Source organism: Numida meleagris, chromosome 2 (assembly GCF_002078875.1).
Source record: "Numida meleagris isolate 19003 breed g44 Domestic line chromosome 2, NumMel1.0, whole genome shotgun sequence".
NCBI classification, from domain to species: Eukaryota; Metazoa; Chordata; class Aves; order Galliformes; family Numididae; genus Numida; species Numida meleagris.
In genome coordinates, this window is record NC_034410.1 from 16,031,999 (window position 1) to 16,059,256 (window position 27,258).

The 27,258-nt window shown below is 38.2% G+C and overlaps 1 protein-coding gene across 1 annotated transcript in view; it reads right to left on the minus strand.

The window, feature by feature from the left end:
• Nucleotides 1-27,258, minus strand: part of GPR158 (G protein-coupled receptor 158) — a 186,915-nt gene that overhangs the window by 70,774 nt on the left and 88,883 nt on the right. The window contains exon 5 of the mRNA XM_021387850.1: nucleotides 13,610-13,678. Within this exon, the coding sequence (XP_021243525.1) occupies nucleotides 13,610-13,678 (69 nt within the window). The remainder of the gene's footprint in view (nucleotides 1-13,609; nucleotides 13,679-27,258) is intronic.

Genomic DNA, 27,258 nt, shown 5'->3' on the forward strand with positions numbered 1-27,258 from the left:
TTAAAAAGACTTGTAATGGCAGCATTTTGCCTTCTCTTCTTGTAGCAATGACTGGTGATTACTTCAATAAAGAGTGCCCGCTACAATGCCTGTAGCTTATTTGGGTTATGATTTCAAAGATGTAAATATGCCTTGGGGCTTAGAAAGTAGATACAAGTTTAATTAATATAGATATAAATAGCTAACTAAATAACCCAGCACACAGATCTTTTCAGATTAGTTTGTTATAGGTTTCAAGTCAGTGCCATCAATATAGAAGAAAAAAGGATCAGCTGACTGCATGGCCCAGGAAGCTCTGCCAAAGAATTTCAAAACAGCATTTCAATGATTCAGCATACTGGTGAATTCAGATTAGGAGCTTAAGGGAGTGAACTGAACATTAAGAATGCTTGCTCTGTACCTCAAAACATGTTATATTTGAGAAGGATTAGGCTAGCTAACAAATTAAACATTAGCAGATGTAATAACATACTAGGGGAATATATAAAATTATTTTGGACTCTGACAAATCCAGCAACTTGAATACTTTGAAGAAAAGATCTGACATGAAGAGACAATCTGAAGATCAAATCAAAGCAACAAGGTTTAAAAATAGTAGTTGTTTTAACTAATCCATATAGAAAATCCCCAGAGTTGGAATGAAGATCAAAACTCTGAATAAGATGTAATACTTGAAGAAAAAGTGAAAAGAACTTCCATATGCAAACATTTCCTTTTTCTTAAATGTCATTATAGTCTGTGTAAGTACCAGCATATGCCATACAAAATATACTTGCTAGATACTCAGAAAACAACATTAAACATTTCTTCCAGTGAAAATGACTGCAGAACTCTGATCACACATATAAATAGCACTAAAAATATCTATTTATCAGAAAAAAAAGCAAAATCAAGAACTGAAGATCGAAAAGTGTTCCTGCACCAAACTTCATACACACAGCACAAAGCAGATCCCCAGCTAGTTGCAAAATGTGCTCAAACAGTAGCAACAACATGCTGCTGCCTTACTGGAACTCAGTTGTGGTACAAGAGACTGTGGTTTCTTACGACAAATCCATACCTTGTTACTCTTTCACATTGCACAGAGATTTCAAGACATCCAAGGAGCACACTGCATTCATGGTGGATCTGAGCATTTGCACCGGTTCCACAAATCCAGAACAGGAAAGAATTAATGTGTACATACAGAATTAATGTGTACGTACGTTACAGCCACACTTTGAATCTTGAGTAGACTCAGTCCTCCAGTAGCAATAAAATGAGGGCTGCTCTGAGAGTAATGCCTCCTACTTTATTATGTTGACAGTGGCAATGTTGGAATATTCCAAATTTGTGCCATGTGGATCCCACAAATGCTCACACGGGAAGAGAAAGAACACCACATGCAAGTTTGTCAAGACCTACTGAATACCCATTGAACCAATACATTACACACTGCAGTTGCTCACAAAACCTTGCTAATCTAGCATGCATCTGAACTCCCTTCAGCACTACTTCTCATCCATTCGACTCCATCCAACTTCTCATTGGGCATGTTGGGTGCAGCTCAATAAAACTTAGTGGAGAAGTTCTGAAACACAGTCCTCATAGAGCTGGAATCTACCTATTCTCTGTTAATATTTTTATGGTTTAATCTTTTCAAGCCTAAATCAAATTTTCTCAGATCTCTCTGAAAGTATACCTATCTTCTGTAGCAGTATAAAAATAATCACACACTACCATACTCTCGAAAAGATGAGGAATTTACCTTTAAATATTCGTCCTTCCTTAAATCTTTAATAAAATATTTTAAAATACTTTAAGTGTTATTATTAGTAACAGTCATTTGTAATGTGATTCTTATTCATTGATCAGGACTCTGCTGTGCAAGGCACAGCTAAGCCAAACATCCCTGTACCAAAGAGTTCATAATTTAAATATAAGATGAGAAACCACACGTCAATACAAAGGAAGCACAAAGAAAGAATAAAAAAATTATCTTTTACAGTTATGTAAGCTGTGGGCCAGGAAAGGAGAAGAAAGTTTGCAAGGATTAGTGAGAAATAACTTTATGCAATCAAAGAACTAGCACAAAATGTACAATCTGTGGTTTTAGAGGTACCTTCTGTAACGTGTAACTGTGACACTGAAGGAAAAGACAGTACTGTATCAAGGTACAAGATGTCACTTCTATCTTATTTTCATTTCTGAACTGTTTAGTTGCTCAATTTTGGATTAATTTTCCTATTGCTATGTTAGACTACTGTGTTTTAACTTTTAAAGGCAAAGTTGTCTATTTTGTTTTCTCACATTGCTTTAACTCATCAAACAATATGCAGTGTGGCTAAGAGCTTTAACACCCTGGCTTATTTAAAGATTAACATCAAAAAATAATGAAACTTGTGGATGATTGAAATAATTTAATATAAACTTGATAAAAGATACACTGTGAGAGAACTGGGTAAAAATGTTATATTATTCCACTTGCAATTTTGTGTGTGATAAATTAGTCTCACTCCATCCTCTTATTTTTTATGTTCTTTTTTTCCATATATATTACCTTGGATTCGCTTTAAACATTTGGCTTTGAAATCCTTCCGTTTGTTTCTGATAACTTTGATTGAATTGACATATTTCTCTTTTTGCTCCTTTTTTTCCCTCAGTAACACGTAAATCTTACTAAACTATATCATATCACTACAAGAAGTCCACTTTGGATTCAGATTTCAAAGAGATCAGTATGCTGTATATTGGCTCTGAAGGACATAACGTTCCTTGATAGCTTCCTCAAAACTTGCAGATCTTTGCAGATCTGAGCTGGTCCCATACATGCAGAGGATCTAGAAATCAAATAGTTTTGCTTGTAGAAAATGCTATTTTATTTTTTCTATGGGGTCCTCATATACAGTGGCATGCAATGATTCAGAAGGCTTGTATCATGTAGCAACATGCTGTTTCTTAGAACAATTAATTCTCTTTTTTTGTGAAAATTTGCTATTCCATCCTCCGTTCTACTGTTAGTTCTAGGAACAGAAATCCAACCTCTCCCTTCTTGGTGTGGTGTAGATTTAGGCCCAGGAGCTACGCTTTTCAATGTTTCATTCCCATAAATTAATCTGTTCAGTTTAATGATGAACCTTACCCTAAACCCTAACTTTCACTCTTTTTAATGCCGGCAAAGATTACTATATCATTCTCGATAACAGCTAGAGGAAATACAGCTAATTTTGTGCACTAGTACTTTCTGATGGGATTAGATCATTCTATAGCATACCTTATATTTTACTTTGTAAATCTGTCTCTGTTCTTGAAAGTATTTACATTACGTATTTCCAGTTCTCTACAAGTAAAAAGCTAATTTCTTATTTACATCAGGTGATAAATGGTTTTGGTGCATTGATTTTAATCCTACTGATCTCCTACTCCAGAGTTTATAAGTGAGAAGTTTAATTACAGTGCTACATGGTAGTGAAAACTTTCCACTAACACCATTATATTTCTGTAAGATTTTTTTCTGTGTAAAGATTTCACTAGTTATCCAATTATTTTGCCTGTATACTGAAAGCTGCTTAACAGTATCTGGCAGTTGATATTAAAACTGTGATATCATTGTCTGTATCTTCTAGATTCTCAGCATGAAGAATGACTGAGTAAGGGCAGCCTCCCTTCTTGATGGATGGAATCTCCCTTCTTAAGAATCTCTTCAAAAAACATCAACTTTTTCTTTACTGTAATGCATGGAATTTCTCAATTTTCCTAATCCATAACTATTAATTGTCCTCTATGATGTGACAAACTCAAAGTATGGCTTAGAGATACATAATACATTCATACCCTGAAGAAGAGGGACTGAGGAGAAAAATGAGAAAAAATGCACATTTCTGCTACTGTAATACATCATAATATAGTGAACACCTTTTGAGATGGAGATGCTGCTTTTCCCTTTTCCTCTGCCTTAAGGTGACCCAGAGTACACTGTCAAGTGTCATTGAACTAGATAGGTAAAATGTCATCTTTCATCACTCAGTTGTACATACCACATTAGTCTGTGTCTTACCTTTAATATCACAAGCTCATGTTCCAAGGCACGGTGGGTTATCACACTACCCATGTCACTGGGCATGGGTTTATAACTGCGCTCAATTTCACATAAGATAGTCTGGTAGAATCAGATTATCTAAGTAAAGTCCTCCTTAGACCTGAAATGCTTCTGCTTTCATTTTCCTTCGGTTCTTGCTAATGCAGATCGCAACACCTCAGAACTAAGTAAATAAACAAGAGCAGAGTCTAGCTTCCATGTAATCGAGGAGGTTCAGCACAATTTAAAGACAATGCACAAGCATTTTACTTGACCACAGATGTTGCTCCTTAGATCTTAGGCATGAAAGCACGAATAAACAATGAGAAAAGACATTTTGTAGAAAAATATAGAAAAATATGAACAGGTACCAGGCTTTCACTGAAAAGACGCTGAAAGGCACTCAGGTAAGTGAAAAAGAATGACTGAAATTTATCTCCCACCAACATGCAGTCTCTCAGGTGCTAAACTAATTAGTGAAGGTAAATCACTAACGTCAGGACTGTGTCCTACTGAGAATATGCCAAATGTTGACTACAGCCTTTAGTATTTTCCTTTCTGGTGCAGTTCAATCCCAGCACATCTGTAATATGAAAAACTCATCTTTAGTTTTACAGTTCAATAAAAATGCGGCATATCATTTTTATTATTTTTTCTGTAAATGTTCTGCCACATTTATATTTTGAACTAATACAAGAGAACCTTTATTTGTGTATTGATTTTTTCATATGCTTAAGTCACTACAGTAAAATCTGAGCATTTCTTAAACTAAACATTGTACATAGTGATGCAGGGCACTTGCCCAGTGGTGAGCATGGTCATCAAAATACATTTGTCTGAGAAAAATGTTCCTATCATTTCTAGCCTATATGCTACTGAGATTCATCATTAAAATAAAGGGCATAAGAGCCATCAATCAAATAAAAACTAAAATAAAATAGAACACTGCAATAATATTTTTTTCCAGCTTTGCTATTCTAATACAAGAGAAACAAGGAGCCAAGTGATGATTTTCACTAATTAGATTTTTTATTTACCAGGTATTCTTCAGTATTTTTTGTGCTTGCCTATAGCACTGTGGTCTCCCACCCAAGTGCTAGCCAAACTCCCTACAGCATTTACTGTGGAGAGCAATGCAGCAGATTTTCAAACTGTGGACATGGTTATACTGGCTAATACCAGCTAAAAAGGCCATGGGTAAATGTTGTGCATAATTTTTCACAGTTATGGTCTGTCTTTGTAATACTACTTTGAATTGAAGACACTAACTTAGGAAATTTTTACATATGCAAGTCACTAACTATATTCATGCGAGTGACAGTGGCATTATGAGTAAGGAGGAAAGGCCATACTCCCCTGACCACAAGAGTAATTTCAATGAATGAAGGGCTGACAAGATTGAATCACATAGGTCCCTGCAATCCAGCAGTGCAAGAGAGTCATTTAAAATACAAAGGTCAAAGAAAACCCAATGTGGCAGTCGGTTCAGGTCACCAACTACTGTCCTTTTCTCTCTGGATCTCAAGCCTTTGCACGCACACAAACACTTGGCTATTCAGTGAACCTAGATTCTGGCAAATGTGTCCTTCAAACTCAGTTCTTAAAAAAGCCTTCAAGGTAATGAAAATAACATTGCCATCCTGCAATCCTGTACTGCCCCTTTGGATCTGTGGGAAATGGAGCCTATGTTTCCTCTTGGTATCACAACCAGTACAATTATGAGCAGAGGAATTCATGACATGAAAGAATGGTAGTGTCAGTACCTCTACTTTAACTGACCTGCTATAGCCTGTCATTTTTAACACCCACTGTATCTTCCAATGACATCACGTATTTCACCATACAATTCAAAAGTTACAAGCACATGAATTTACTATAAGGCTGAATGCTGCCTGGTTAGGTAATCTCCATCCTTGGATGTTTTTAAGATCTGTTTGGAAAAAAAGCCCTTTGAAACTTTGGCTAATAGATGGACTTACTGCTGATCCTGCTTTGAGGAGGATACTGGACTACAGCCCTCTTGAGTTCCCCTCCATCCTCAGGTATTCTGTGAACACAGACCATAGACAAACCCCAAAATACACAACAATCTCCTCACTGAATTCCATCTGTATAGTTCCCTAGCATTCATGGTGTTATAGCTCTACTGAGTTTGTAATACACCAAACATCTGTTATCTATATGGAGAGACCTAATGAGGGTCATGAGACATACAGCTGCAGCTAATCTCAGTTTTAGATGTGGATAACCACATATTCAGTGGTTTCTAGTTATTTCCCTGATAGTAGCTACCAGATTTTTTAGGATAGCTATGTAGACTAGTAACAACAGAACCACGAAGAACTGTTATTGTTTTTGTGCTACTCAAAATGCATTTATTCAAAAAGAAAAAAATTTCAGTGCCTACTTCCCATTAGTAAAAAGAGTCATAAACATTTTCCTTAGTGAGATGCAGGGCAAGAACACACATGTTCTTAGTGCGTATGGGTTTTCTGTAATCTGACGCAAAAGCTTGTAACCTTGGAGATTGTAACAGTTCAGTCTGGGCTTTTGCATTCAAAGTAAGTTAGCTCCCCAAAAAAGCTATCGCATGTTAACCTCAAAACTGTATTTGTCTGACAATGACACTGACTGAAAAAGACAGAATATTGCATAAACCTCCACTTGGTTCTCTCACTTCTCTGCCCAAACAAGACAATTTATATATGAAATCCTGGCAACATATTTAAAATCTACCTTTTCCTCTGGCTGGACATATAACCTGCTATGATCCAAGTAAAATAGGAAGATCTTTTTCTAGAATACTGTGGAAATCTGTGCTGATTATCTCAGAGCAGAGAGCTGTCCTTGGTCTCCAGTGGCATGCATACTATTCTACGCGGGCCTGTTCTTCAGCTAATGTGAAACAACAAGAAGAAAATGATGTTCATTGTTAAGAGTTTTAAAAACTATTTTACAAGTAAAGAGCATGTAGCTATATACTGAAAAATAATCAAGCTAAAACATCTGGTGCATGACAGGGGGCTTAAAGTCTGAGATTCACTCCAGCGCATCAGTACATGCACTGCTAAATGTGTTGGAAAAAGCAACATCTTTCAGTTGGCCTCAGTGAAAATCAACATATAAACAGTCACTGGGCTCCTGCAATGCGTCACTTCTAGGCATACTTGAGGGACAAATGCATGAAAGCATTATACATAATTCCATTTTCACATTCATTAATGCTAAAACCCAAGCACTCCAGCGACCTTGTTGCTCTGCTCAGAGCTATGACTAATGGAGCTACCACAGTGTTCAAGGCTCACTTCTCCTCTGCTAACATTACACATGGAAGACTGAAGGGAAAAAAGCCCAGACCACATCTGTGTTCCACTACTCCCTACTTTCTATGTGGTCTCACAGCCCTAAAAGGTAGGTCACTCTAGCTTGAGTGTGAAACGGAGTAACACAGTCCCTGAAACAGATCTTAACACGTACTCAATGCAACAGGAAGTCTGAGCATAATGAGATTATTCCAGGCTACACTACTGAACTGCTTAATGAGCGTTAGCAAGTCAATGCACTGCAGCTCAGCATCACTATTCTCTAAACTGAGAACAATACTGCTTTGCTATAATTAGAAGTTTGGAAAACCAATGGCAGCTGGAAAGAGAAAGAAATTAGATGCTTTGAGCCAAAAGATGAGAAGATTGAAGGGAAAAATCCCAATAGCTTTTAAAAAGATGCTCCATAGCCTCTCAACTAATCCATCTTACAGTGTAACTAATTCTAGTATTATAAAATTGCCTCACTGTAACATAACTTTCACGTGATTTTAACCCTAGAGCCCCTTTTCTGCTATATCAAGAACATGGAGAAGAAATTATCCTCTGCCTCTTTGCATCATGGTACTCACTAATTTTTATCACTGGCTCTAGAAATTATATAATAATATTGCATGAATTTTAGAGTGCATTCTGGAGCTTCAGTTAAAGTACACTAGTAGTATGGAGAATGTTTAATATTATCAGATAACCCACAGTACCCCAGGCTACATTTATCATCAACAGAGCCCAGACCATGATTCACCTCATGTTCAAGTTGAAGTCTAAAATAGGTTGTAAAATGTCCAGTTTCTCATCACTAACTATTTGGTAAACATTGGTGACTTCTTCACATATGGATTCATATGTGAGAAACAAAGAATCATAGAATAATTTATGTTGCAAGGACTTCCAAAAGTCACCCAGTCTAACCCCCTGCTCAAAGGAGGTCTAGTTAGGTAAGATTGCTCAGGTCTGTATTCAGTCCAAGGCAGGAGATTCCAAAGCTGATGTCGGCAACCTGCTCTGGTATTTGACCACTCTAATGGTAAAATAAAATCTTTCATGGTATCTAAACAGAATTTCCTGTTTTCCAAAGGTTTTCTAAAATCAGCTGAGATCTCAACCTTAATGCAATTAATCAGCTACTCTGTTACAGCAATATGTTTGACGAAAGTCTTTGCAACATGAAAAGTTTTCAATCCTGCATTAATGCAAGATGCATTACAAGTATGAGCAAGATAGGAAGTCAGTAAAGGTCTGAAACACAGGTGTCCAACCTTTTGGCTTGCCTGGGCCGCACTGAGTGAAGAGGAATTTTCTTGTGCTGCCTATACATAGGTTGTTTCAAAAGTAACGCCTCCTATTTATTTTCACAGAAGCTATAACAGATGTGAAGAGCACAATAACTCTGAGAGAGCAAGTTGTCAGCTACAAAATACTATTTTTCAGCATACTCACCACCATTAGCTATGCATTTTTGCCAGTGATGAACAAGAGCCTGCATCCCATGCACATCTAAACCTGCACCAGCAGAGATGACCCATGATTGCTGTTGCCACTGCTGAAACACACCACCTCACTGTGCTCACGTTCACTTGTTGGTCTCCATCAATGTTCAGCAAGTGTTGATGAATAACAATGGGTGCCATTTTTTCTGCATGGAATAATTAAATTCCATTCCTTTGCTTCATCTGCACTTCCATGTCAGACATCATTCTGTCAGACTGCCCCTCTGCTGCCATCTGTCACACAGCAACAAAGAGTAACGGCATACTGATGGGAAGGTGCAACCTCTACTACCATACCACTAACATCTGCCTCTGACATTGTGGGCCACATAATAAAATAGGACGCATTACTTTGAGAGCAGCCTTCCTAAAACATATACTTGAGTTAATGCATATACATAAAAAAATTTATTTTAACTATTAAAATTTTTATAAAATCATTTAAAAAAAAAGGATAGCAACAAAGCCATAAAACTAGTGGGATATTTGATCTCATTTTTCTGAAGCTAATGCATAAGTCTGGTTTGATGGCAGTGGTTGCAATTCTTAGTGAGTTCTGAAGGTGTTCATTAGAAGAAATTTTACTATTCCTGTGCTTCATCCTTCAAAATAGTTTTTCACAAATGTACATACTGTGAGAAAGCAATGACATGAATAAGGTGTGCCTGTAAAGCAAGGGATATTTTGCTCTGGTAAGAGAGGTCTTACACAAGTCCAGTAAAGAGATGTGATCAAATTTTTCTATTACAACTCTGTACATTCCATTTGAAAATTTGCAGCTCATGTATTTATGTTGTCTGAAAGTACATTTGCAACTATACAAAAAAAGGATGATTTTTTCAGCAATTTTGAAACCTGCTCTCAAATCCCTTTATCAAAACAGAAAGCAAGGCTGCATAGTTTTTGCTGTTCACAAGACTGTGTTTAGCCAAAGTATCAAAATGCATAAAATTGTTTGCCATAACTTGAGTGGGCACTGCACTGCGCACTCCCCATGGGTTTCAGCCCAGACAACACCAATCACAAACCAGTGTTTGGATGTTTTTGAGCAATGGGTGCATGCCCGAGGCTGGGCCAGGCTGCTCGATGGGGCATGGCTGCCACTATGACAGTGTGGGGCAGGGGGCGGCCATGTTGAGAACTACGCTGGGCTGTGGGTTGGACATGCCTGGTATAAAGCTTCATCACAGTCAGTATTTCTGGAAAAGGAAAGTAACAAGAACACTCCCTTCAGATGCCAAGCATACAATTTAAGAGACTCTTTGAAAAGACAATCAGGTTTTGGCCCTCTCTTCAAAATCTAAAAACAAAGAAATGTAAGGAGAATCAATTAGAGAGCACAATATTCCTTTGGAGAAAGTCTGTCAAGAATTGGAAAGACTAAGTAAATGGAAATTGGAGATAATACTATGAAAACAGGAGAAAACATATGAAATGAGAGCCTCAAAAATGACAGCTGCCCAGCAACTGCTGCATAAAAACTATGCATTTTTAATAGACAAAGCTCCTCTGCCTCTTTATAATTCAGGAAAGATCAGTGTGTTGTTATCAATATAACAGAATTTGAAAAATAAATTTTGATGGAAATCATCATTAGCACTTTCTGTTTGGTTAGAAGAGTATTATAACAGCTGTTTTTCTCTCCAAAGGCAGCTGGCTGGTGATACTATTTTTCAATTAATGGCACTACACTATGAATAGATTACAGCATGTAGATATGAAAACAATGACAATTAGTGGAAGAAATTAAGCAATGCAACAAAGTAGGTTTTGGTTTCCATTTAATTGGAGGGTAGGGAAAGTCAGAGATGCAATAATGTTTTTCTGGACACAGCAAAATTGGTATGCTGAAGGCTCTCTAAACCATCCAAGGCAGACTGGGTGAACGGATACAAAAAAAGCCAGAGCTAGGCCAGAGCCGGGAAAGCAGAGGGAGTGGAAAGTAAAGATGCAAAAGACTTGTGTTGAGAAAGTCTAAAGGGAATTTTTAATTTTTAAATAAGAATGTAATTTTGCATTGAATCCTTAAATAGATTTATATCTTTTAGAATTGAATTTCTGTCATTTTATTCCTTCACATTGTAGATGCACTAAGGCAAGCTTTGTAATTGCACTCTTAGTGGAGCGTGAAAGTTAAGTTTTTCAGTTTTGCCTTCCAAAATATAGTAGAAGAAGAGAGGATAGAAAAGGGAAAAATATTTTAAAGGAGAACACCATACTGCAGTGCTGTCTGGCCCAAACTGATGAACTTCACTTCCCATTTTAAATTGTATTTCATCATAGCTGCAGAAAATATATCTGAATATGGCTAATTAGGTTGTTCTATTACAATAGAATAGTTGAATTGGAAGGAACCTCCAAAGGTCACTGACAACTGCCTGACCACTTCAGGGCTAACCAAAAGCTGAAACATATTACTGAAGGCATTATCCAAATGTCTCTTGATCAATTACAGGCAAGGGACATCAACAACCTCTGGAAAGCCTGTTGCAGTGTTTGACCACACTATGGATAAAGGAATTCTCCCAGTGTCCAGCCTGATCCTCCCATGGTGCAGCTTTGTGCCATTCCCATCCTGCCAATGGTTCTCAGGAGTAGAAGCTGGCTCCTCCCTCTGCTTCCCTTCCTCAGAGCGCTGCGGAGAGCAGGGAGATCACCTCCCGGCCTCCTCTTCTCCAGCCTGAAAGAAGTGGCCTCAGCCCCTCCTTACAGGACATGCCTTCCAGCCCTGTTATGAGCTTTGGTGCCCTCCTCTCAACACCTTCAAGCACCTTAATGTGGTTTTAATGTCATAGAGTCCAGAACTGCTCGCAATACTCCAGGCCATGCCGATGCTAAATAATAGCAGGAGAATCACCTATTTTGACCAGCTGGCCATGCTCTGAATAATGCACCCCAAAATGCAGTTTGTTCCTTGGCTGCTAGGGCACACTCCTGGCTCAGACTGAGCCAGACAGTCTTAAAGCTTTAACGTTTTCCTCTATGATAAGATGAAGATCAATTCACATAGCTGAAACAACTCTGCCTCTGTGTGCATGTTATTATGTTTTAAACAACATCACAGAGAAACAGAATACAAACAAGCATAAACAAGACTCAGTTTAGAGGTCAGGTTTTCTTTCCCACTCCATCTTGCTCTGCTCTGTGTTCCCTTTCCAAACAAGAAGTAGGTGAGAACATTTAGTATAAACGTACAGCAAAATGTCAAGAGTTCCCATTTCAAGGACCCACACCCCATAATTCATACCTTGTGGTAATGAAGTCTTTTCTTCCTTAAAGATGATATAATGGATCTCTATGGCTATGTTTTATATATGCCCTCACACTGTACACATTTATTGTTACACTTTCTTGCCCTGGATCATAAAGTCATGAAAACTTCCTCAGTGAATTGAGGAACTGTGATCTTGCAATCCTGGTATTTCTACATTAGCTTTGATTTTCTTTGTTTGTACAAAACCATATTCTTGAAGCTGGTGAAATAGATTAATTTCCATCTGATCATTTATACAACCTTTATTACCACACTAAGTCCCTCCAGTTAAACCTTTAAAGCAAAATGATAAAACTTAGGAATAATCACCTGTAAGCAATTACCCATATATGAAAAAGAGCCCCACCAAAGGGCGTGGGAACACAAAACTTCTGTAACAGAGAAGTCAGGTTGTACCCTTTGCTTTTCAGTATCTAACAGAATGTGTCATCAGAGAACAGTTTCATATCATATGAGATGCAGAGAGGGACAAGGCCCAGTCAAGTATCTATATCCCAACTGGGAGGCAGCTTCATTAGTGTTTTTCAGCAGAATGGTTTTCCTCAGACAATGTCAAATCATCATTTTGCACTTCCTGTACATTTTACAGCATTTTACAGGGAGAAATGTTTGAACATCAGTGCAAAGCTGTGGGAAGCTTCAGTCTTCTAGTTCTCCCTTCCAGCTCCATTGTCTTTTCTCTCCCTTCCCTCTGCATTTAAAGGTCAAGGATGGCCATCTCTTGCATCTAACAGTAGCCTTCCTCTTCAAGTCAACTGCTGGCAGAGAACTCTTTCTTCACTGCCAGTACCTAAGCATCCCTGATGCTGAGCTCCAAAAGACAGTCACCAAAGGACATTTGTTCTTTCTGGAATTCAACGGTTAGAGGATCAAGACAAGAACTGGGAAAGATGCTGAGGAATCAGTCACTGATTGTATGGTGAGCATACTGTAGACGTAGCACAGTACGAGACATGGCAAGGCTCTTAGCAAACTGGAGCCAACGTTGTACAAATGCCGGCTGGTTGTGATAAAGACTCTGCCTTGGGAAGACACTACATGGCTCATGGTTCTCTAGGAAAGCAAAAGGGGGCTGCCATGGAAAGGAAATTCCTCACATTTTGCTCTATGATATGAATTTCTGTACATGCTTTACATACCCAGCACAATTTTCCCTTAGCAGAGCATAGAGAGGTATCTTCTTTCAAGGCTAAAACTCAGTTTGACTCAGAACACTACAAAATTTCCAAGTAAACATATTGAAATATTCCTTAAACTGGAGATGGAGAATTTCTACAAAGACAATAAATCATTCAAGCATTCCTAAGAACATTTACAGAACACAGCAAATTTTATTAATCACATTAGGCGAGACATAACAGGAATAGTTTTGATAATCACATTTGTCAACAGCGTGATTCAAGCATCTTAAATTGTTGACAAATATAAACATGTAACTTTTAAAAAAAGTTACAGTTTGACTTACTGGAAAGTACAGAAGAAGTGATCCAAAAAGAATGGTTTCCAACAGCACCAGTCCTGAAGCTCTGATACTCTAGAAAAAAAAAAAGATATAAATATTAGAATATTCTCTATTTGAGTTTAGATGCTGGATTCTTTGCAGAAGGCACCTTCACTTCCTCAGTATCATGCTTCCACAGTAATGCTTATTAGCACTACTTTGTCTATCATGTTGTCACGCTGCGCATTCTTTAACTCTCCACCCCGCTACAGAAGTTGTGTTTTACAAAATCCAATTTCAAAAATCACTCATTCCTATGTTAAATATTATTCAACACATTACATGGATACACAACTGCAGAAATAGCAGTCAGTTGTGAGAAACTACAAATCATGGGAATTACAGATATGAATTTAACTGCAGATTTTTTTCTATACTATTTAAATGGTAAGAATTCCTTTGAACATTTTGACCTGCCTATTTAATATTAATGATTTGGCTTCCACAGTATGTATGAATAATCTACAATTTTACTGAATACAGAATGTGCTCTTAGATTGAAAGCACCTTCATCTTTCCTGAAATTTTATACAAAGATGTTGATTCAGACATTAACGTGTCAGGATTATAAAATATAGTGCCATTTCCTCACTGATTCTAATGCAGTCTCCATCATATTTTTATTCAATTTTAAAATTAAAAAAATCAATTTTTTTCTTTAATATAAAGCTTATTCCATTGATGATTTATGTATAGGGCATTTGTACCTTATCTAAAGGACAAAACATCAACACTGCTTTCCATTTCTTTCCTTCCTCTGAGACAGTGTTTCATCCACTATTCTGGACTAATGCATTGGTTTCCTAACTGCAAGCAATGCAGTAAGATAGGACAGCAAAAGAGGCTTTACCAAAAATCTTTTGAAAAATCCTCTTGTTTCACATCATAAAATCCTCTCATGGACTGGAATCAATGGTCTGTGGTAATCTCTCTAATGAGTTTGGATGGGAGAAGTTTATCTTTCATTAGGAAGGCAATCATTAAAAAAATGATCTCTGTCTGAATGGATTTACAGATGCATTTTTGGTCCCCCAGGGTACAGTTTCTGCTTGCAAAAATGGTGGAATTTTATAGATGGATCTTTTCAGTGAATCTGCAATCCAACTCTGATTTTGTATTTCAGCATTAACCTTTTTGACTGGTCAGTGTCTTTTGACTTTTACAGTGTCTGATGTACCAAACGTATGTTGAAAGATCTGGAGAAAATTCTCAGAGAGCCTTGCTAATGTTAGACAATTACGCAGCTACCTAATTTCTACCAGCAGTGACATTTTGCAAGGAAGGTTGTCTAACGCCTGCACGTTGGCACAGACATCAGTGGTCTGATCTCCCACCTTGCTGAGAGTTAAATTTGGTCAAGAACCAGCAAGCAAGGAACATTTTAAGACAGTTCCTTCCAGAATATGGCTCAGCTGTAATCCTCCCGTGCAACAGGACAGGTTCTTCTTCTGAAGGTACTTTGTCATATTATCCATGTCCTGCGTTGTAGGGTACTGATGTTTGTGCTCTGTATGAAGTTAGCACTGAACTGTGTTTGCACACTGCATCAGGAAACAGTCTGTGAAAGCACACTGAAATGTTTATTTTCAAAAGGCTTTGAAACACAACACAGACTAAAGATTTAAAGTCCTTTTGATTTTTTCCTTCTGTGACAGAAGGAAAAGATTTGCACAGATATTCAGTGCTCAGGATAAAAAAGAAAAGAGACGATGGAGATTTTTGTATCCCCTCTGAGTAACAGTGCCTTCTTCTGTTTTCCTGATTTCTGATGCAAATACATGATTCCTCTCTGTATCAGAAAGAAATCCGCAAGTGTGCTTCCCTATTCTTTATTCCCCATTATTAGAAAGTTCTGCCTAACGTCTCTTAAACTTTCTGTAGTGCAACGTTAGTTCACTATTTCTAGTTCTGTCAGCCATGGACATACAAGTTATTTCCTTATTTTTCACAGGAATTTTTCATGTATTTGAGAATCATTATTATGGATTCTCTTTTCTGGTTTTTTCCAATTCTTCGATTTTTCTGTGCGGGTCTTAACCTTAGACTTTCACATTGTAAGTTTCACAGTTAGGATTACAAAGCTATTCTGCTACCTCACTCTAAAATTACACCCTGCACCTGAGACCTAAATACTTCTAGCAAAATTTTCCTGGAAGTTACATGCTTCCATGAAATGTTTCTTTAAAAAGCCAGGCAAAACAAAGCAGAGTACCACCAAACTGAACTACTGTTATTCTATTTCCCAACAGGATGCAATGGCTGCCATAGCAATTGCTGAAATGTGAAAACCGACCCACAAGTAGAGTTCATACTTACACTTTCATCACTGGGCTCCTGTAATGCAAGGCATTTACTGCAAAAAGCAAAACTGAACTGTGTTTTCTTTTCCCTTCTTAATGAAGATATTATGATATTGGTAAAGTGTAAGTGGAATCCCAAATGCAAAGAGCTAGATAGTGGGTAACTGAGACGCCAATGTCAGGTTTTTTAGACTCAATTATTGCAACTTTTCAGTGATATATCAAATTCACCTGAGTTAGAACTCCATGAAATTTATTTCTGTCATCTGGATACATGGGGAGGCTCAGCCACCAGTCTGCTAATGGAAGGATGGTCCAGCACTCCCACACTGCATTTCCCCACATGGAAGCATTGCCCTGCCTCATTTCATCTACTGGGATGTTCCACAGACATACTCAAAGTACATATATCATCAGACAAAAAGTGCCCAAAACAAAACACATCGATTCTGTATTCACTAGACATTCATTTGTTATAAGCATCTCAAAACAATAAACAAAGACCTGAAGGGATTATGTTATCTTTTATGGCTGGTGTAGTAAAATTGCTTATGTACTTATTTATGTATTCAGATGCTTTCAACTTATTCAAATGGCACTATAAAAATCAATACATCTAGACAACTTTTCAAGATTGCATTCTGCAGACACTCCTGTTCTGATATAACATAACAGCAAAAGGCTGGAAGTGAATGTTTAGGTGCTAGTTATGAAGCCATTAAATAAAATATTTTCAGGTTATTTAATTAAGAAGTGACTAAACTCTCAATTATTTTACAGCTTGAATGTTTGTGGCTAATGGATCATGCACACTGCTTTGGCACATGGAACAGAAATTGCATATATTTTTATAAACTATAAATGATAGCATGAGTTAGCCTGCATTTCTAATGAACATAAAACTTTAGCACGAGCAAGACATAAAACTTCTGTGCAGCACACAAGGAAGAAAAGATTAGAAAATTCAGAAAAGATTAAAATTTGCCCCCAATAACTTTGCAAATGCTGGCACCAAAGGCATGGCTGTAGGCAGCACCACAAATACTGTAGGACTCTAAAACATACACAGCAGCAAGTATGCTCACACAAGTCATGAAAAAACACCTTTAATCCTTAAAGAAAGCAAATTAAGGAATTGAAGCAAATGGCGTCTGCACAGTGAAAAACCTCCCAGACATCAGGGCACTGTAGGACGAAGTCCAGGGGAATTTTCTTCCACTTGCATGAAACATCATCTTCATTTCTTTTTTCTCTTCCTTATCAGCTGCTTATTTGCTTGTCTGTTTGTTTTGCATTTTTTTTGCATTTGCCTTGCTTGTTGGCATTTATTTTGCTGTGTTGTCTGCTGCTGGTTTTTTATGTTTCTCTGGCTGCTCAACTTCTGTACAGTTTATTTGCTGTTTAGCTTGTTTGCTCATTTCCCATGTTTACTTAATTGCATCAGATTTTTTTTGAATTTGTCCTTTCTGTTTTTTTCCCATCTTGATGGTTACATATTGCTGACACCTAAGTGACACTGCAACTTATTTTGCTTCTAGTTTTGTACTAACTTTTCTACTTACCTTAGCTCTTTCATTCATTTTCCACATTCTTTAGGTTTGTTTGCTTTTTAATTGAGATATTAATGGAAAAAAAGATGTCACTTTAAGTTGAATGAGGTTGACTGAACTAGGAATTATCTTCAATAATCTTAATCCAGCAACAGTGGAATCAAGCAGGAAACAGGAACGAAGCAATTAAAATAGTATTATGATAAAGGTGAAAACTAGATATGTATCGGCTCCTACCAGCTTATTTATCATGAGATGAGCTTCTTAGAGAGCAGCTACCATCCTCAAATTCTGAAATGAACAATCAGACAATTCCAGCAAATCTAATGCAAGTTCTCAACCATGTGAGAAATCCAAGCAAACTGCCATCAGTTGTTTCATGTGAAGCTGTCAAAAGAACCAGCTAGAAAAATGCAAGATTAAGTACATGATAGTAAATTCCAGCCAATAACAAAGTAGTGTGAGGACACAGAGGCCCCCAGTTGGTCAGCTTCATAATTTCTGATTCACTATGTCACGTTAGATCTACACTAAGTAATATGATTTTCAGTAATATGTTTTGCATCTGCATGTTAAATACTCTGAGAGGCAATTGCAGAAAACCTGAATTTAAGTGTGACTCAGGCAGTAAAGCAGGCCTCATGGCTGACGATATACCCTCACGTTACACAGCTGCTGCAGAATGGATTGGCTCTCCCGCTCCAAGAGGACTAGAAGCTATGAACAGCTGAGATGCTACTGACCATTTGCCCTTCAGTGCCTACTCAGAGAGACACAACTGGTGATTTAAAGTAAGAACTTAAAAATATTCACAAAACCAAGACATACTCCAGGTCACGAACAGCTCAGAGGTTAGTTCTCACCTCTATGTGAGATTCAGGATTTGACTGCAACTCTGCAACCCAGGTTGCTCAATCATGCCCCAGGATGTCACACCACATGATGTAGCATGTTTCTTCTATAAACAGGTTCAGGAGTAGCTACACTGAAACTGTCTTTCTAGGCTTCCCCTGGGAAGACAAGCTGTAACAGTGGGTCAAGGTCAACCGATGGCAGATACTCTTGGTCTAGCAAGATGCTGTGATGGAGAGAAGACAGAGAAGCCTGGGCCACGGGCAGGGACAGCAAAGTCAGAAGAGAAGGGGACCTTCCTGGGTGGGGGGTGTCCAAACACAGGGACAGTCAGAGATGTTTTTCCTTTTCACTGTGGGTTCAATGCTGAAATCTCAGCTCAGCACAGACAGATATTCTGAATTCGGAAGACCAGGATTAAAGGCTGGCACATTACTTCTGTTCTCCTGTGAAGCAAACACAGTTGTCTTTCTGGAGCAATTCTTTTACAGAAAGCTTCACTCTCTGTTTCTTACAAAATTACAGCTACTTTTTAACTTTCTCATATGTCTATCTCATTAATAAAAACTAACAAAAAATGCTGTTACAGAAAGCAAACCATCACAGTTTTGTGTCTGTGAAACAATCGGGAGTGCAGTCCAGCTGAGACAGAAGGATCCCAACAGTACCTTTAGCACAGAGTAACTCACAGAACTAATCGAAACCCGCAGGACCAGGGCTAACACATGCTTTGAAAACTGAAGACTTGCACAGCAAAAGAAATCATGAGAGAGAAACAGCATACTCAAGTGCAATATATCAGATTCTTTTCATATACTTTTAATAAAAAAGGGATGAAATCCCAACACATTATGGTAATATTCAGCAGACTGTGACCACTCATCAGTGCACAAAAAAATAACATAATTAAGGTTCAACTACTTCAACAGCATGCAGGTGATTAGCATGTAGATCATTCTGATTCCTTTAGGAGTGTGACATCTATAGCCTTACAGGCTACAGTGTGTTTCCCCTGAGCTCAAAACTGGACTCAGTATTCCAGGAGCAGTCCCACTACCACAGAACAGAAAGGAGTAACAAACTTCCTTTGCCTCCTGGCCGTGCTTCTGCTGCCTGGTGTATGGTTTTCCTAAATCGTGGTGAGAGCAAGGCATAGATCTTCCCCATCAATCGCATTCCAAGACTGGGTTTCAGCAAATTTTTCTAGCTGATTGTTGCTTCCAGTCTTCGTTCTGAAGGAGTTAGAACTATTGTTTAAAGCAATAAAAATGGAGTTTCAATCTCTATTCCAGGTAGGATCTTCATCTACCTTATGAAGAAACTGACCAAAACAGAGGGAGGAAAACTGAGCTGGTAACCACAAAAGCTGGGAAGCAAGTACGTATTCTAACTCATCAGAGACATCATTAGAGAGTAACATGCAAAGCCAGATCACATTCAGATCACAACACTTCAAAGGTAGTGTGTCAGTGTTACTGCACTTTTTGGTTTGCTCCTGAACCTCTTCTAATGTAGGAAGTAACTATTCCTCAATTCCCTGTACACTAATCCAAGTCTACCTCTTAACTCAGAGATTTACTGCAGATGGTGAAACTAATGAGGAGGTGGGTAGCTCCTAGTTAGCACAGACCAGGAATTCCCAGCATTCCCTTTTGTTTCTCCCCTACCAATATGCCTTAGCAGAGTATGTTTTCTTGAACAATGCTACAAAAAACATTATTGGTCAAGGGCTGCTCTATGCCTTTGAATTTGCTCAGTCTTCGGCCTATGTAGAGGATTTCAGTCATCTTTCAGATAAATAATTCTTCCTTTTCTCCAGACCTCAAGAAGTAACACAACTTCTGTAACAATTCACATTAGTAATGTTAAGTCCTATATGCCTCTTGGGTATTGCCAGAGGGTCATAAACAAATGCTTAACAATTATTTGCAATAGGGAAATTAAAAAAAAAAAAAAAAAAAAAAAAGCAAAGCACAACTGGCCAAGTTGCATTAAGTGTAACAAAACAAAAAGCTAAAATAATGGATAAAAAGGCATAAAACATACTGCATTAGAATTCTTGGTGTTCCTAAGCAATGCAGGAAATACAGCAGCCAGAATTAGCATTCAATTTCTAAATGTCACAATACAAAGTCAGTGATATAAGTAACAAAGTATCTTCAGAGAGGAGGAAAAAAAAGAAAAAATTAAAAGCTAAAATAAAATTGAAGTAATCTGCATCTGGTATACTGCATATTTACTGTATTAACAGTACTGTAGACTTCTGGTGTCAGATCAGGAAGACTGCTGATTTCTGCACAGCCACATGTCACTGAAGATTATATGCAGCATGGTACTATGGAAACCTCATAAGGGGAAGGGCTGGCATGTTTAGATTTTTTTTTTTCTTTTATTAAACAGTTCTTCTATTTTTATACTATAAAAAATGGCTGAGTGGGACTGTGATTCATATACAATTTCTTTTGGCAAATGTGGCTTACCACCAGAATGTGAGCTTGCCCTCCTTATTAGATAAAAGTGAAGACAGATTTCCTCTTCAATCTCAACTTTGAAGACAACACATCTGTACTTCTTAAACTGTAAATGGTATAAATGGTACCTACCACTCAATGTTCTACTGGTAAGCATGTGTTGATACAGGACATAATGTCACAGAAGCTAGGAAACAGAGAACAGATATGTGTTTGCTCTGTTAAGCTAAACTGATGCACGAGAAGAGACAAGATAAGCCACTAAACCAAACTGCTTCAAAACAAGTGAAACAAAAAGCTTTGCTAAAAACACATGTGATGGCAGTGTGTTCACAATTTGGTGCTTCTATGAGGAACAGCTCTGGCACACTCTACATGTTGCAAGTATGGCAGGTCCACTCTATCCTATGCGTAATGACACAGATGTGATAAAAAGCTACTGGATCACAGTTCTCAATTGGTCTCCTACTTTGCTGAAAACCTTTCCAGTGCAAATTCTTCTTTCTTGCTACAGGTATTTCTTTACCTCTGTCAAATGACAGAAGGTAGGAAAGATTTTATCAAGTTGAAAATATATTGCCTGAAGTAGAGTTGGTTGAAATGATTTACTGCCAGAGATTGTTCTTTCAGCTCCGGCAGTTAGGCTAGGCAAGTTGTTTGGCTCCACCGAGAGAGACAAAAGCAGGGCCTGCCAGTCCACAGATAGCCCATGACATTGAAAGAGCAGAGCAGTGGCAACACATCTCATTGTGGTGGTGATCTGCTTGCATTTTGACAAGGACTACTAGGAATGAAAGAATGGACACAAAAACAACTGGAAGGAGTCCACTTAAACCTCACACACTCTGGAATGGTGCAGTCTGGAAAATAATTACATTTCATTAAAAATTTCAAGTTTCAGAAATCTACTTTCTTAGAATCATAGCTCTGAGTTGGAAGGGACCCACAAGGATAATTGAGTCCAACTCCAAGCTCTTTCTTACTTTCTTGCTGATATATGCCATCTAAAAGTATTGGTGAGACAGGTAAAAATACCATATGCTTCTTGGTACAAGGGAATCGTCCTAGTAAAAGACAGATTTGTTGACATGCCACAAACAACATGTTGAGAGTGGACAGTCTGCTCCAATGAACAGGGACAGCTACACTAGATCAGGTGCTCAGAGTCTTGACCAGCCTGACCTTGAGTGTCTCCAGGGATGGAGCATCCGCTAACTCTCCAGGCAATCTGCACCAGTGCTTCACTACCCGTCACTACCCTAGTTTAACAATGTCAGAAAAAAGAGGAGATTCATCTAAAAGACTTTTCCCAACTGCATGGACCTGTAAGGAGTTAAAAAAATTAGAAGAATTCTGCCACAAAATAAACAGGAAAGTAAACCATTGTTTTTTATTTCCTTTGTGATAAATTCAAGGAGTGATTAGGACTGCTACTCAGTGAAAGGGAATTTTCAATTGCCTTAATAAGGCTCATTTCATTATTGCTGATTGTCTTATAAAATTCAAGCAACTCATTCACAAGTAACTGCAGAAAATGCTTTTCTCTTCAAGGTAGAAATGGTGGCATCTCTTCTGAAAATTTCCTTGCATAATCCTCAATGTGAAATTCTGTGCCCTGTTCAACTCCTTATCGTACTGACAAACACTTTTAATGATAATTGTTCTCTTTGAAAAATAGTCTCTTAATAGAATATGGATTGCAAATACAGTAAATATCACAGCAAAGGCCAAATTTCCAAAGATAGGCCTACAGTTACATTTTTTCACTTAAGTTATATTGGCAAGTTGTCAGAATCTTCTGGCATTTGCAGCTTTGTGCAATATTCCTAAATTAAACAAATACAATCCTTGTGTTTTTTCACTACTCTTTAAAAATACTTATACAAAGGTCATTTTTTTCTATTACTACTTATAGCTGAACCCAAATAGAATGCAATTATTAAATTTACTTTTTACTTGGAAGAAAAAAAACAACAGGAAAAGCAAAAGGTCAAGCAGCCATCAGTCAGAAACCAATTTCATTAAAAGTGCACAAGATGTCAGGCAACCAAGAAATCCCCAAATACTTTCTTTTCCAATTCATGCGGTCCTTGATCCTTTCTGTTATACAAGTAGTGAAATCTGCTATGATATATCATGATGTCCCTTCCAACCCAAGCATTCTATGATTCTATCATCCCATATAATTTCATTATTCTTCCTAGCACTGTGTGGCAGAAAGAACCAGCCTGAAGTCAGCCTTAACTTATTGTAGGCTCTGCACAATGAGAAGGTAAGAAAGACTGTCTTTCATCCACAGCATTAGAGTTTAGCTAATGGACAAAAGGTGGGGAAGGACAGATGGGAAGAACAACGGAACGACACGGCAATACTGCTTATCATAATGAGCAGCCAGTACTCCTTGCCTATCAGTGCTCCACCCATAGTCTCGTACTTTGTAAGCCCCTGAATCTGAACGCATGCCGTGGAAAGCAGAGGATGCTCTCATGAAGCCCCTACCAGGCATGAGGAAATCATGAGGGGTACAGGAGGAGTATTTGAAAAATGTAGCAAGATGATGATGGAGGCTGGTTTTGACATTTCTGCATCAAATAATGGGCATGAGCAGAGAGGGAAAAGCTCATGGGGGATCTTGAAAACAAACAGCTCATGTATGCTGCCCACAGAGTTATACAATGAGGACAACGCAAAGTGGCAGGACAGACACTCGCTTGTAGCATCATTATGAACAGATATAAGCAGGCCATGATTGCATTTGCCAAGGCCAGCTGAAAGGACACTGCAGTAGCTAAGGCACAAGATAGCAAGCTTAGGCAAGGATTTGAGCTCTGTGTGCTGGCAGAAGACACGTAAATACATGGGAACTCAGAAGGAGCTCAGTAAGACCTAGACATAGCTGGAAGCAAAGTGAGTCCAGCAAGATGCTGGATAACAAGGGGGTTGCTACAGTAACTAAGGAAGCAGTAGCTGGGACATCTTTGAGGGAACTCAAGGTTTCTTTTCAGTTATCCTGATAGTGATGAGAAGGAATTCATCAGAGGAAAACATCAAGATTTTATTCCAGATAGGGAGAAGTGTGACTAGGACAGAGAAAGCAGAAAGCAATCCAACTGTGTTCATAGCATGAAGTCCTAAAGAAAAGATGCTGCTTGTGATCTCTGAACATCTCATACATTTTACACAAAGTAATGATGAAAAGTATAAAGAAGAGGCATATATTTTAGTCTGAATGATCTATGGAGGTTACCGTTAAATATAGTCTCCAAACCTCTGCCCCGTCTGTTGGCCAAAGTCATGGCTGCTCAGGGAATCCCTCACAGAATCTTCTTCCAGAGACAAAAACCTCATAAAGTCTGTAATTGCCACTACTAAACTTTCAAGACTTGTAGGTTGAAAAGTCCCTCCACTACAAGATGGGCTCATACTTGGAATAGTTCTTCTGAGCCTACACTTTGGTAGTTCTAACAAAAAGAAGTCCTAGCTCAGACAGAAATCTGCTCTTAGAAAGGAGGCATGCCAGAGTCTTCGTACATGTCACTGGGGACTTTACTATTGCTATTGATTGAACAAGAAACATTCACAGCAGCATGTATCTCCAAGACAAATAGCAGGATAAATAAATAATCTCACAGTTACTCTGCTGACACAACAGGAAGTCCACTCCCAAATCAGTAAATGTCTATTCACAAATCCAAATGAAATTTCAGGTAAATGCAACTGCCCTGAAGTTATTCCATCAAAGAATCAGTGGTAAAAGCTTATCCTTGTGCAACAGTCCATCCAGTCTACTCAGCTTCCCGGAGAGGGGCACATACGCAAGAGTCATCAAGAACCAAATGCAGATGAACAAAAGACCTAGCAATTTGCTCCGTTTAATTTCTAGCTCCAAAACTGCTTTGGAGACATAATCTTATGCTATAATTTTTGTTGTTGCTGGGAAATACATTCTGGAATTCAAGGATTCAATTGTAGTTATTTTACATTTACTTTAAAAGTGAAATCGTTATGTAATACAATTAAACTTACATTAGCATTCAAGGCTACTACAGCTTTGTCGCCCTCTGGTGACAGCTATCTTCCCAGCCAGCACCCTGCTTTGGAAGTGCGCTTAGCATCTCCATTGACTTGAATAGTGGATATCTATGCTGCAGAGCTTTGTGGAACACTGGTGGAACAGAAAGCAACAAGGATTCTCAGACTGCAAGGTTTTGAACAGCAAGACATTAAGTCTAAGAAGCTACAGGTCAGCGATCAGTCAGAAAAACAAAGTGGAGCTAATGTGTCATACTCCACTGCCAATTCCTACCATTTCAAAGGCAGCATACTGCCCTATAATCTTTCCATGCTTTCTGGATGGCTCCTGAGAGGTAATAATTCACCTTGTGAAGACAAAAGCTGGCTTAATATGAAGATATAAAGAGAAGATTGTGGGATTTGGATCATTAGAGCATTTTTTAAAAAAATAAAAAAGTACATTTTAAGATCTGCCTTGGAACAGGCTGCCCAGAGAGCTTGTGGAGTCTCCTTCTCTGGAGATACTCAAAACCCACCTTGACGCATTCCTGAACTGCCTGGACATGTTCCTACTGCAAGGAACCCGCTTTAGCAGGGGGGTTGGACTACACGATCCCCAGAAGTCCCATCCAACCCCTGCAATTCTGTGATTTTGTGGTGAGCATTGCTCTTCTCATTACCTCTTCCTTAGGAGACTGGATTGAAAACATTCAATACTTTTTATATATAGATCTTTATTTTCTTCACATCAGTCTGACCTGAGGCCTTCTGTGCCTGAAGTGGAAATAGGTGCATTTTTCTATTCACAAGCACTTACTTAATTCACCTAAACCATGCATTAGAATGCAAATAGATACAGATGTGAAACCTTTGGGCTTGTGAAGTGAATGACACAACACTCCACAAACGCAGAGCAATAGTAACAACCGCTGCAACCATGCCTGACAGCGTGCACGGTCTTTGGGAGCTCCAGCAGGCAGTACATTATTTCTGATTTTCAACTGCTAACACAGGCTAACAGCCCGTGCACTTATCTTTTCAATATGGCATTCTGCAATTATTCATGTGAGAGTTAAAAAAGGTACAGCATCCCTACAGGCATATCTTAACTATGCAGAAAAATAGGAAAGGACATTTTATGATTTCTGTTTTATGAATAAAGGAAATGAGAATTCCACTAAAAGCCACAGCTATTTTGAAAATAATATCGTCAATGTCTTTAAAGGTGAATACCTCAAGACTACAATAAACTTCCCTGAGAAATCACAAGAAAGTAGGTTCTCACTCGAGGATGTGATAAAGGATGCATAAAGCACTGCACAGAACCTGTACATGCTGAGAACTGTCAGGTATGCCCACCAGCACAGTATGCAAAGGCAGCTACTCCATCTGCACAACATCTTTTCCCTCTATCAAGTTTTCACTTGAGCTGAAATGTCAGAAATCGGTGTCTAGGGAGAAAAAAGCAAAACGTGCACCAGAGATGAAAGGCATCCAGGCAAAAGCACATCAAGATGCCACTGTAGAGTTAGAAAAAGAGGAAGGATTGGTTGATTTACATTAGAGAAAAAGGTATGTGTGCAAAGCCAGCATGCTTTAATATTTAAAGATGTATTACACATCAATAGCTTGTGATTATCTCACTCTGAATTACTGCTTCCTATCATAATTGCAGTACGGGGGAAAAGAAATTCTTGATTTCTCAGTATTAGGAAGGGGAATTACAGCATTCATTTACATGTTCTCTTTCCATCTATGTGGCATTTCATGCAGTGTTTAAAAGGGCATTGTTTAAGGCCTATCTTCACAGTTCTGAAATCATATTTAGTAGAACATTTAAATGGATTTACACCGGAGGGAACAATAGGAAAGCGGTGGTATATAATCTAGTCCTCCTGAACTCCAATCACTGGAAATCTGTATTCAACAATGAGTAAAAATGATATAATGGACAGTCAGTTGCTGTTACTTGCCACAGCTCCCTCAAGACAGATAGAACTGTTTAAGCTTGTTGATTATTAGCTATGTGGTCTTGTTAACTAGAAGTTTTCATTTAATCAGTACTGCATCTATGCTACACATTTTTTTCTCCTCCCATTAAAAGTACTTTTTAAATTTATTTTTAGAGTGCTCAGAAATAGGAAGCAAAAAATAATACAATAAAAAGTGGTTTAACCATAAATTCCTACTATTTGGGAGTGGAGATTGTTTTGAATGGGACAGAGCCCTTCATTTCAATGTGATCTATAGCTGTCACTTATCGTTGATGTCACGTGACAATATCATTCCAAACTGCTGCTTCGAATAATCTCTTCTAACCAATTTTCTATTTTAAGATCCAAAACCAACCTTTCCAAGTGTGCTGGTTGCGGCAATTTTAATATGCTGGATTTATATCCACAGATATGTCAGGAATGTAGAAAGAA